General features: G+C 50.9%; 1 protein-coding gene across 1 annotated transcript in view; it reads left to right on the top strand.

Annotated features, from left to right (window-relative positions):
- Positions 1-230: 230 nt before the first annotated feature.
- LOC137305868 (latent-transforming growth factor beta-binding protein 4-like) overlaps positions 231-12,905 on the top strand; it is an 85,267-nt gene continuing 72,592 nt past the window's right edge. Inside the window, 3 exon segments of the mRNA XM_067974804.1 lie at positions 231-651; positions 6,079-6,149; positions 9,973-10,246. Of these exon segments, the coding sequence (XP_067830905.1) occupies positions 506-651; positions 6,079-6,149; positions 9,973-10,246 (491 nt within the window). The 5' untranslated portion in view covers positions 231-505.

Below are 12,905 nucleotides of genomic sequence, written 5' to 3' on the forward strand. Positions count from 1 at the left end.
TCTCTCTCTCCTCTCCTGTCCACTTCTCTCTCTCTCCTCTCCTGTCACTTCTCTCTCTCTCTCTCTGATTCCACCTGCTGGGCCACACGCCCCGCCCATTGAACTTCCCTGGCTTCTGATGGAGCAGTGGCAGAGCCCCGTATGTCAGGGCCTCAGCTGATTGGGCAGAAAGTTTGATACTGACAAAAAGATACAGGAGGCGGCTCATTCATAAAAAGATCAAAGGGGAAGAGTGAAGGAAAGAGACAAGAGAGGGAGAGAACATAGAGAAGGGGGGAGGGAAAGAAAGAAAGAAAGAAAGGAAGGAAGGAGAGAGAGAGAGAGAGAGAGAGAATAAAAAAGTGGGAGAAGGAGACAGACAGACAGACAGAGAGAGAAAGTGAGAAGAGACAGACAGACAGACAGAGGGAGGAAGAGCAGCAGCCGCCTGGTGTCTGGATGAATGAGCCGCGGAGTGTGAGCGGATCGCGGAGCCGGGGTTCGTGTTGACCCGCTCCCGGGAACCATGTCCCAGCGCCGGGGGTTCGGGGCGGCTCTGGCTCTGGGCTGTTGCCTCCTCCTCGCTCTCCTCACCCGGGACCGGGAGCCCAGCGTCCCCGGGAATCGGCGCTCGGCTCCCGGGAGACCGAGACCCAGACTGCGGGCAGTGAGGTGAGAGGACCCGGGGGGGGGGGTCACTGAATAAACTCAACCTCGGGCCATTCATACCATTTCTATATTTAATAACTAATTTAATGCAAGTTAAACGTTTGCAATTTAAAATGTTATTTTAGTGTAATTTAAAATTTAAGTCAGTGCAATTTAACATTTTTATTTAATGCAATTTAATTTAATATAATTTAAAATACTCTTTTTAATAATGCAGTTTTGAATTTTAATATGAATTTGTGATATTTCCTTTAATAGCATAATTTTGAATTTTAGTGCAATTTATGGTTTCAATGCAATTTGAATTGTTTGGGGAAATTTATGATGTGATTTCACTCCTACTTGTAAAGCCAAATCTCCCCAGGATCACTGAAATGTGGATTTTTTTAAAATGTCATTTTAAACCTCTCCAGCTCTTTAAATGAGTTCATCGTTTCTCGCTGAGATTTGTGGTGTTTACAGAGACTCCTGTTTAACTCGGTTCGAGAAATCTCATCCCTTTTGGTCAAATTTCATGCAGGTTTTCAATCTCCAAATACTGTACCTTTTCTCTGTCTGCTTTTACATTCTAGTTGGAGCTATTTGGGTCTGTGTTTTGTCGCCTGCAGCACCAGCAGTTAATAAGTAAATTACCCAGGTATTCAATTTGTCAATAAAGGCTGGTTTGGTGACACTCAACTCTCAACCCAGTTTCAATCCCAGTCTGGCATAGCCACAGTTACAATAGATCAGAGAGAACCTTTATTTTTGAAGCAGAAAGCAGTGGGAGAGGCTCTGGGCTCATTCCCCCACCACTCTCCAAGCAATACTCCTACCAATATAGAAAGTGGGGCCAGGATTGCACCGGTCGGAGGGGCTGGGATTATCTGGGATCGCCCCGGTTGGAGGGGCTGGGATTATCCGGGATCGCCCCGGTCGGAGGGGCTGGGATTATCTGGGATCGCCCCGGTCGGAGGGGCTGGGATTATCTGGGATCGCCCCGGTCGGAGGGGCTGGGATTATCTGGGATCGCCCCGGTCGGAGGGGCTGGGATTATCTGGGATCGCCCCGGTCGGAGGGGCTGGGATTATCTGGGATCGCCCCGGTCGGAGGGGCTGGTATTTCTGGGATTATCCGGGATCGCCCCGGTCGGAGGGGCTGGTATTTCTGGGGTTATCCGGGATCGCCCCGGTCGGAGGGGCCGGGATCGCCCCGGTCGGAAGGGGCTGGGATTATCTGGGATCGCCCCGGTCGGGAGGGGCTGGGATTATCTGGGATCGCCCCGGTCGGGAGGAGCTGGGATTATCTGGGATCGCCTGCATCGAAGGGGTTGGAATTATCCGGGATCGCCTTGGTCGGAGGGGCTGGGAGGGACTGGGATTATCCGGGATCGCCTCGGTCGGAGGGGCTGGTATTGCTGGGATTATCCGGGATCGCCCCGGTCGGAGGGGCTGGTATTATCCGGGAACGCCCCGGTTGGAGGGGCTGGGATTATCCGGGAACGCCCCGGTCGGAAGGGTCTGGGATTATCCGGGATCGCCTGGGTTGGAGGGACTGGGATTATCTGGTTGGTTCCAGCGGTATCCCACATCTCCCATTGACAGGTTTACTTTGGGACTGAATTGCTAGGATGGATGAGAGGCTTCCATTGGGGGAGGGGAGAGAGGCGGACAGGAGAGAAAGCTGGAGATGGAGAGAGAAGGCGGGGGGGGAAAGAAAGAGAGAGGCAGCACGAGCTAAAGGGGGCTGTGTTTGTATCTTCCCCTGGAGAACAGCGTGAGGTATCACAGGCTGATTATCAGTCTGACAGGCCATGACGTGAATGCTCCTAACATGGCCGTAACCATCTTTATACCAGCAGATAGGGGGTTAGTCCTATCCGGCGGGAGGGTTTTATGGGCTTCCCACAAGTTGCATAATGGTGGGGGGGAGGAGGGGGATGGGGAGGGGGGGGCCACTCACACCCACCGGACATGAGAATCCCATTGGATGTCAATCCAGAATTCCGAACCGGAGCTCCGACCTCTGCTCGCCGGGGCCCCGAGACGGGAATGGAATGACCGAGAGGCTTAATCGAGATTTTAAAATTATGAAGGGTTTTGATAGACTGGGTACGGAAAGACTATTTGTCCTGTTTGGGGAGTCAGTGGCCAGGGGGCCATCAATTTAAAACTGTCACTGAGGGAGAGAGGTTGGGAGAGGGTTGGTGGAGCAGGGAATGTTTTACCACGGGGAGTGGGTGAGGCAGAGCCCGTTGAATCTTTTTAAGGGAAAATTGGTTAAATATTTTCAGCAGGGGAGGATGTAGGACTATGAGGAGTGCGATTAGTTTTGGATTGTTCTGGCAATGAGCTGGCACAGACACGATGGGCTGAACGGCCTCCTTCTGTGCTGTAAGTTTCCATAGTTCTATGGATAATGATTAGGTCTCGGAGCCTCAGGAGATGGTGACGCTGTCGTGTGTCGTTTCCAGCGGTCCCACCAAATCGGGCTGCGATTGTGGCAGTGAGGGGGGGGGTGGGGTCATTTCTGTGTCGAACTGTCGGGCGATCGAGGTACAACTGTGGGCTAACGGTCAGAAATTGGACACCGCAACGGAGTCTTTCAAACGCCTCCAGTACATACAGACTGAGGGACGGCAGTCCTTGTGGTAACTGATTTGAATAGTCCAAGCTGTTACCGATAGCAACAGAAGTACACGCAACATAGCACTGAGTCGCAGTCTTTCCAAACAGCTGTCCGTAGAACCTTACAGCACAGAAGGAGGCCGTTCAGCCCATCGTGCCTGTGCCGGCTCTTTGAAAGAGCTATCCAATTTGTCCCACTCCCCTGCTCTTTCCCCAGAGCCCTGCAAATCTTTCCTTTTCAAGTATATAAAATTCCCTTTTGAAAGTTATTATTGAATCTGCTTCCACCGCCCTTTCAGGCAGTGCATTCCAGATCATAACAACTCGCTGTGTTTAAAAAATAAAATTCTCATCTCCCCCCCGGCTCTTTTGCCAATTATCTTAAATCGGTGTCCTCTGGTTACCGACCCTCCTGCCAGTGGAAACAGTTTCTCCTTATTTACTCTATCAAAACCCTTCATAATTTTGAACACCTCTATTAAATCTCCTCTTAACCTTCTCTGCTCGAAGGAGAACAATCCCAGCTTCTCCAGTCTCTCCACATAACTGAAGTCCCTCATCCCTGGTACCATTCTAGTAAATCTCCTCTGCACCCTCTCCAAGGCCTTGACATCCTTCCTAAAGTGGGGTGCCCAGAATTGGACACAATACTCCAGCAGAGGCCCAACTAGTGATTTTATGAAGAATTAGCGTAACTTCCTTGCTTTTATAGACTGTTTTAAGATGAGAAAGTTCTGCCGGGAGTTTGGGCTTTAAGATGTTGAACCATTCTAAAATGGACTTTGCTGCTGCGTAACCCAGTCGGGGGGTGCACTTGATTCAAGACTTACCAGAATCTTTAGAACGTAAGCAAGTGGCCTGAACTGTTATTGGTCCCTCCCGCGTTCCACCCCTTAACCTCCTGTATTTGAGGAAAGCTTATAGAAGTGTCAGACTGAAGGGGATAGGGACAGAGGGTTTACTGTAAGTGATGTGTTGACAGCTAGTCAGGAAACAGATTTGAGGGGAAAGCTTACCCATGCGCCAACCAGCCTTAGTTACCATGTCTGGTGTGAGGCAGCTAGCAGGTAGGCCGAAGCCTGCCTGGAAGTGGTGCCTGAAGGAATGTTTAGCAACAGGGAGTATGTGTTTGAGGGATGAGGAGTCCCACCAGGGGACGATGGACAGCAACAAAATGAGCAAAGGGGAAAAAAAAAATGTGAGGGAAGGTGGCTAAAAGAGATTAATCTTCTAACTGTAAGTGAGAAAATTGCTGTTTGTTTTGCCTCTGTAATCCCGGCCCTCTGTAGGGAGCTGACCACGCCAACGTCCAAATTCCAGCAAGTTGGATTTGTTTAAAACTTTTGATCCAAATCCTTGAGCAGTCCACCTGGAATTTTCCAGGAGTCCATGAAATCTATCAGGGTCTCTGCTGTTGACAGATGGAGCTCGGTCGTAAGCCTGATAAGTTCTGCATCAAAAGGAGTCCGTTCCCTCGGTGGCCTCTGGAGCCTCAGTTCTAATATCAAGGGTATGAGTTTCAAATCGAGCTGCTTTCTGGGGCCAGAACGCTGGGGCTAGCAGAGGGTTCCCCACAAGATCAGCTGTTGGTGTTGCTTGGCTCGAGTTACACGGTCCAGTACACCTCGTGCTTCTAGTCCAGCTCTGATGTAATCCTTTGGAGACAAACCCCCAAAATACTGGGCCTGTGAGCTGCAGGTTCCATTTTTACAGGTATCCCCAAGGTGGAGAAATATTTCTTTCCTTCTCTGTATTCTCCTCCCCTGATCTGATGTGCTGGGTGTGATCCCACCAGCACTGACGGCCCTCCGTTAATCTGTCTCAGTGCCTGTTCTTTTTGCCTGACCCCAGGCAGCGAGTGGCAGCGGGATATTTGACCGTGAGGGCGTATCACAGCCGGGTCCGATCCTGCCCTTGCTCGGTAACCACGGACGCGCTTTCCCGTAGGCGTTGGCGGTGGGTGTTTCCACTCGAGTCCCAGTGGCTGTCGACGTGCTGATGGGAGCAGAGTCTGATCCTGGGCGCAGATTCACGGCTACATGTGTCTCACTGGAAGCCAGATGTGTTGCTTCTGGGCGGCCCGATGAGTTACCTTGTGTGCCGGGCACTTGGTGGACAATCCTGAACCTTCCAACCTCAAATTCGTTCAAACCGGCCGGGCAGCCATGTTGCCATCGCAGATTGCCAGTGCCCCATGCCCCATGCCCGTGCCCGTGCCCCCCCAGGGTCGGGGTTAATATTTCAGTCCAAGGTGCGGGCCAGTGGTTGGGAACAGGAACTGTGTCAGTGTCTCCACCCCTTCTCCTCCTCGGCCCGATGACACTGAAGCTTATTTAAACTGAAATCCGCCAACCAAGGGTGGAACCTGGAAAACTTCCTGCTTTGTTACTCGATACCACACCGGGCAATCCATTCCCCGCTGAGCCATCGAGGGGAGTGCGTGCCTCTTTAAATAAGCCACCCGGGCCAGGACTACTTGATGTTAAAACTTTCACCCCCTACATAATGTGCCTGTTATGTCTTCAATCGCCCGTGACCTTTAACTCGCCCGTGACCTTTAACTCGCCCGTGTGCCTTGGAATCGGGGGTCGCTGTCCATTGGAATCCCAGCATTCCCAAACAAATCGATCCAACTGACGAGTTTCGGGCACATGTGGCGTACTGGGAGTCCAGATGTGGATCACAGCGTTTCTGATTGGTAAAATAAAAAGAGTAATAGACTCCGTCATTGGTCATCGCAATACTCTGCCCTCCCCTCCCCATCGCACCCCTCCCTGTGCCCAAATGTGTTGGTTTGTAACCTGTTGCTTGTGTTTTTTTGTAGCCTGAACGTGTGTGGGGGTGAGTGCTGCACTGGATGGGTATTAGGACCCCGCACCGGGAAATGCACAAAACGTAAGTCCCTTTTTGAACTGTATCGTATAAAAGCAGTGAGGGTGGGGAGACTGTCCACATATAGTGAGCAGGTGGGCAGGTACAGGCCAGGTGTGATCCTCAGTCTGTGCTTTTGTTAGGGGGCAGTGTCGGTTTGGGACGGTACAATTGGCCACGTGCAAAGGGCCAGGGAGGGAAATCAGCCCGGGTTCCCGCTCCTGGTCGTATCCGGGACGTCCTGTGGAAAGTGCAGAGGTGGGGATATCTGCGTGGGGGACGAGGTGCAGCTGCCACAGTCGAATGTCCTGCTCACGCCTGCCATCTAGACTCACACCTGAGGTCTGCTCACCTGGGGGAGGTGTCTGGAGCCCAACAAGAGTTGGTGCCTTCAGGAGAGATGAGGATTATAAATGGATGCTGAGGTTTGTGTAAACTGGACTCTTCCCCGTCTCCTGGAGGTAGTTTCCAGGTCGTCGAGAGGGGAGAGGAATATCACTGTAAGACCCCCTTTTTTTTGTGTTAAAATGAGCCACTCTCTTGCCTCGCCTGTACCCAGCTCCTCACTTCCCCCACAGGGAGCTGTTTATTTGGAGTTTGGGTCAGATCGCAGCAGCCTGTTGGCGTGTTGCTTTCCAGGAGGTCACAGTGACCGACATCTCACGCAGGTCACTGTGTCTGATCCGGTGCAGAGTGTCGGCAAGGGGCCAGCTGGCGGGAGAGATTGTCTTACCTTCTCTCTCTCTCTCCCACCCCCCCCCCCCAAGAAATTAAAATCGTGAATGTGACGGGACTTGTCCAGTAATGAGCCGAACTGATCCCCCAACTCCCTGCGATCTGCCATATTCCCGATTTGGAACTGAGATTCAGACTGGGAACCTGGCGAGCGGCCTGCCTGGCCCGGGGGCCGTGGCGAGAGCAGCCTGGGCCCGGGCCCCGGGGGTCCTGGGAGGCGATTTTCCACTTTATTCACTTGGGTTCCAGCAGCTCCACCATCTTGGATGCTCCCCCCTCACTTTGGCCTCGTAAGAATCCTGGAATTGTCCAGCTGCCTCCCATTTCATGTTCTCCCTGGCGCAGGCAGAGCCTGATGTGGGACCTTCAACTCAACGTGACTTAAAACAAAGTGGGCAACACTATATCCCACCCCCAGTTACACTCTAACAGACGCAGAGAGACAACAAGTTTGGTCTTTTATCAGATGCTTTTACTGAAGCTTGTTTTAAAAATAACTCGGCCTAGTTACTGTGTCCCAGCATAAAGCAGGGGCAGCGGGTGCTTGCAGGCTGGAAATATGATTGATGGTGTTTGAGCGGGAACACCTGGTACATTTTACAGTCCGACAAGGTGTCCAACAGGAAAAGACAAACTTCAGAGAGACTCTGACTTGAATCAGATGAACTTTTGATGAATGGATTGCTGTTTCTTTTACACTTTAATAAAAATGATAGGATCTTAAAGGGACATCACTGCCTCGTGCAGCGTCTGAGAACAACTGGCGGGATTTAACCAGATTCGTGCAATCGTCTCAATATATCAGGTATTCGATTGGTCCCCTGCCAACTCCCGGTTATCATTCCTGTTTCCCAGCGGCACTGATCTGTGAAGGAATCTGATTCAACAGGTGCCAAATACCCATCGATGTCTTCCCCTCCCCCCAGTTGACCAATATTAACCCCACTGGGTTGTGGCTCTCATGAGGGAAGTGGACGGAATAACGTTCCGTAATTCGCCACTTGCCAATATGGCACCTACGTTTGTCCTGTAGGTGGCAGTAGTAACATAGGAACAGGAGGAGGCCATTCAGCCCCTCGAGCCTGTTCCACTGGGTCGCAACTGATCTGTATCTTAACTCCATCTACCTAACTCTTAGTCTGGTGCCCATTTGGTGTCGGAGGCGATCCTATGCAAACCTGCTTCCTGTCCATCTGTACACTTTATCAAGTTGCAACTTAGTGTCCCACAAATGCTTAACTAAATTATTGTCACTAAGATTGAGACTGCCTGTCCAGCTGCCTCTGCCACATCTCTCCCTTCCCATTCCCACCAAGCCAAACTTCCCCCGTGTAGCCCTGAATTCGCATCTTTCTCTAGTTTCTCTCCTATCTCCCCCTCATGCCCTCTCCAAGCTCATCTCGTCCATGAGACCCACCTCCTGCTCTCTCAACACCATTCCCACCAAACTGCTGTCCACCCAACCTCTCTTCCTGGCCCCCGTGTTAGCTGATATTGTTAATGGTCCCTTCTCAGGTACTGTCCCCCTCCCCTTCAAATCTGCTGTCATATAATCCCCCCCTCCTCAAAAAAGCCCACCCTTGACCCCCCTGTCCTTGCAAACTACCATCCCATCACCAAACTCCCTTTCCTCTCTAAAGTTCTTGAACGTGTTATCGCCTCTCAAATCCGTGCCCACCTTTCCCACAACTCCATGTTTGAATCCCATCGATCAGATTTCTGCCCCTGTCACAGTACTGAAACGGCCTTTAGCAAAGTCACAAGTGACATCCTAGGTGTCTGTGACTGTGGTAAATTATCCCTCCTCATCATACAGCACGGGTTAGATACAGAGTAAAGCTCCCTCTACACTGTCCCATCAAACACTCCCAGGGCAGGTACAGCACGGGTTGGATACAGAGTAAAGCTCCCTCCACACTGTCCCATCAAACACTCCCAGGGCAGGTACAGCACGGGTTAGATGCAGAGTAAAGCTCCTTCCACACTGTCCCATCAAACACTCCCAGGGGCAGGTACAGCACGGGTTAGATACAGAGTAAAGCTCCCTCTTCATACTACCCCAGCAATGTAGCTCAATCCCAACTCAGTAGCTCTCCCTACTGGACCAACATGATATTTCAGTGTCCTTTCTCATGGCCTCTTTACAAAGATTGACCCCTTCATGCTGCCTGCTGACGTTGACGCACCAGCAATCGGACTGAGACTGTCCAACCTCGTGTCACGAAGGGGCTTACGGCCAGGAGATAGAGACGATTTCATGTCTGGGCTGGGTTTAATCCCAGAGCCAGAGGAGACCGGCCTTTTGATGCATTTGCGTCAGCTAACGCTTTAATCTTATTTTTGAAATAACAAGGGTCAATTGAGCTCCCCCACTTCTGCCAAACTCGAGGGATGGTGATGGAAAGTTTGTATTTATATTACGGACTGTCAATCATGTCTGTGGGTTGCGTCTGACATCTTGTATTAAATATTTAACTTCTCACCAAAACTAGAACATGGTGACTGGCCACAGGCTCTCATTCCTCAGAGGGAACGTGCCGATTTCTGATCCGGGACCACTTATTGGGAATGTTAAGAGATCAGTTGGTGGGAAAGGTGCTGATTGGAAGCTAATGGAAATCTCCTGCCCGAAGATATGGGACAGTCCGAGCTGCACCTCTGCTCTGAGCTGGTTGCCGAGCGATGGAAAGAGGTTGTCCCTCCCACCCATGTGTGAAATGGAGACGGTCCCTAAGTTCTCAGACACCGTGTGAAATGGAGACGGTCCCTAAGTTCCCAGACTGGGTCCTACGGCCCTGGTTTGGTGGAGGGGGAGGAGGGAGGGAGGGAGGGAGGGAAGGAAGGAAGGAGGGGAGATGGGGAAAGCAGCGCATTGAGGCTCATCTGTGATGCCCCCCATGGTAAAATATCTTGCCAATACTCAAATGTCTAGACACCCGTATAAAGAATGGGCAGAGCCAGTGGAGGCAGTTGGTACCCCAGCGAGAATCACCTTCAGGATGGGAGAGGATTGTTGAGATTAACTGAAACTCAAAAAAAAAAAATATTTTCATCTTCAGCGAGCTGCCTCTTGAGACCGGTAGTGATCGGGTTGTGTCTGGATATTTTACAGCTGTCTGCTCCCCACGCTGTCAGAATGGTGGTCTTTGCCGGCGTCCTCATACCTGCGTGTGCAGGCTGGGCTTCCAGGGTCCTCGGTGTGAAACGGTGACTGATCTCCACCTCCCGACCAATCTCACATCTCCCCCGCCCCGAGCCCGACCAGTTCCAACATCGTCCGTGGGCCACGCCAGGGGGGGGAAGCGGGAGCGAGCCGTGGGGAAGAAAGCTTCCAGCGTCCGCTACGTTGGGCGAAAGAAGTCCACAGTACGATGGCGACCACTAACGTGAGTACCGAGGGGAATCTCAACAACTTGTGGGCGAGGGCGTCCCGATACTTAACTGTGTCTTAGAAGGACTTCACCATCCCTGCAGCTCCTGGTCCTTCCAGGGGCAAGTGGAAGATAGTCTGAATGTGCAGCAGGTGAAGATGGGGCACAGGTGGGTGCACCAAGAGATCCACTCCTTTTCCTCTGGGTTAAATGTAGCAAGAGACTAATTACAGTATCTCGGTTACAGTCATTAATTGTCGGTCTCACCAGGGCTGGGTTTCAGAGGCCAGTCTACCTGATGTTCACTGAACCCATAAGTGTGTAGTGTGTTGATGGGCTGGAGAAGATTTCACCAGCGATTGCCGATGAGGGTGAGCCAGAGGATGATGTCATGACACCGGCGCTCGACGGTCTTGTTGACGGGAACGGTTAGTTTTCCCCGCTGGTGAGAATCCAGACTGAGAGGTGTTTGTACCTCATCAGCGTCCCGCGGTGTGCGCTCTGAGCCATGGGTTCTCACCATTCTAAAACATGTTCAGGGCTGAGACATGAAACGCACAAAGACATGAACTCAGGAAATGAAATTAACAGGAACTTGGGCCCTCGATGTGGAAAAGATCAAAGTGAAGGAATGAACATCGAAGCTTGGGGCAAAAGATTGGGAGTGGAGCGGAGACTGAAAGTTTGGTCAAAAAGATGGGTTTTGAGACAGTTTCTAAAGGTGGAGAAAGATGATGTGAAGGGATTTGAGGAGGGGCTTCCAGAGAGTGGGGCTAAGGCAGCTGAAGGCTTGATTCACCAAGTGGTGGGGCGAAGGGGTAGAATAGATGGAGGGGTGTGTTGGAATATAAAAGGCTGGAGGAGGTTGCAGAGATCAGCTGTGGCAAAGTCCTGGAAAGATTTGAAGACAGGGACCAGGAGGACTGGGGGCCATAGTAGGTCAGTGAGGACAGAGGTGATGGGAGAGTGGACTTAGCGTGGATACAGGTGGCTGAGTTTTGGACCATATGATTTAGACAAGTTGGGTAAGTGGGCAAGAACATGGCAGATGCAGTATTACGTAGATAAATGTGAGGTTATAAAAACAGAAAGGCAGATGATTATCTGAATGGTGATCGATTGGGAAAAGGAGACGTGCAACGAGACCTGGGTGTCCTTGTACATCAGTCACTGAAAGCGAGCATTCAGGTGCAGCAAGCAGTTAGGAAGGCGAATGGTATGTTGGCCTTCATTGCAAGAGGATTTGAGTACAGGAGCAGGGTGAGACCACATCTGGAGTATTGTGTGCAGTTTTGGTCTCCTTATCTGAGAAAGGATGTCCTTGCCATGGAGGGAGTGCAACAAAGGTTTACCAGACTGATTCCTGGGATGGCAGGACTGACGTATGAGGAGAGATTGGGTCGACTAGGCCTATATTCACTAGAGTTTAGAAAAATGAGAGGTGATCTCATCGAAACATATAAAATTCTAACAGGACTAGACAGACTAGATGCAGGGAGGATGTTCCCGATGGCTGTGGAGTCCATAACCAGGGGTCACAGTCTCAGGATACGGGGTGTGCCATTTAGAACCGAGATGAGGAGAAATTTCTTCACTCAGAGGGTGGTGAACCTGTGGAATTCTCTACCACAGAAGGCAGTGGAGGCCAAGTCATTAAATATATTCAAGAAGGAGATAGATATATTTCTTAATGCTAAAGGGATCAAGGGATATGGGGAAAAAGCGGGAACGGGGTACTGAGTAGACGATCAGCCATGATCATTTTGAATGGTGGAGCAGGCCCGAAGGGCCGAATGGCCTACTCTTGCTCCTATTTTCTATGATTCTATGATTTGGAGTTTAGAGGGCGGGAGACTATTGGGGAAAACATTGCAGCAATCGAGTCTGGAGGTGACAGAAGCACGGAGAAGGATTTCAGTGGCGAGGGTCTAATGATGAAGGTGGGCAGGTGGAATGAGGTGGTGTTGATGTCACCAAGTAGACGAGGAAGAGGAGGGCAGATCCCTTGGGGGGGTGGGCAATGGAGGTGACATTGTGGGGCAAGAAGAGAAGCTGTTTCTGGGGGAGCATTCAGGCAGGTAGGAATCTCAAGAAACTGGACGTCAGAGGGGGATGGTCTGGTCAGCCATGTCAAACACTGAAGAGAGGTCGAAGGGCATAAGGAGGGATAGTGAACTCTGGTCAAGGTCACAGGCTTCATTTGCCTAGAGTTTCCTCGGTGCTGTGAGAAGGGCAGAAGCCGGAATGGAGGGATTTGAACAGGGAGTTTTGAAACGTGGGCATGGAGCTGAGAGGCAATAGTGACGTGTTCAAGGATCTCAAGAGTAAAGGACAGGTTGAGTTGGGACAGATGGGTTGACAGTCAATTTTTGGGGGTTTTTTTTTTAGATTAAAACAGAAAACGTTGGAAATGTACAGGGTCTGAAATAGACCGGCTGGAAGTTTCGTGTGAGATGGTCCTGAGGTGTAAAATATTTTTCTCTCAGATGTTCCGATCGTTATTTTTAATGAAGCTGAGCTGGTGCCACCCAAAGGCGGGCACACAGCTGGGCAATGCTGGCGACTGGACCTGGCCTTGTGTGTGTCTGATTGTTGCCCGATTTGCACCCACCTGCAATCAACTTGTGGTTTCTAATCTGTGTTGTCTCATTTCGAGCTGTTTCACATTTCCATT

This window comes from Heptranchias perlo, chromosome 41, assembly GCF_035084215.1.
Source record: "Heptranchias perlo isolate sHepPer1 chromosome 41, sHepPer1.hap1, whole genome shotgun sequence".
NCBI lineage: Eukaryota > Metazoa > Chordata > Chondrichthyes > Hexanchiformes > Hexanchidae > Heptranchias > Heptranchias perlo.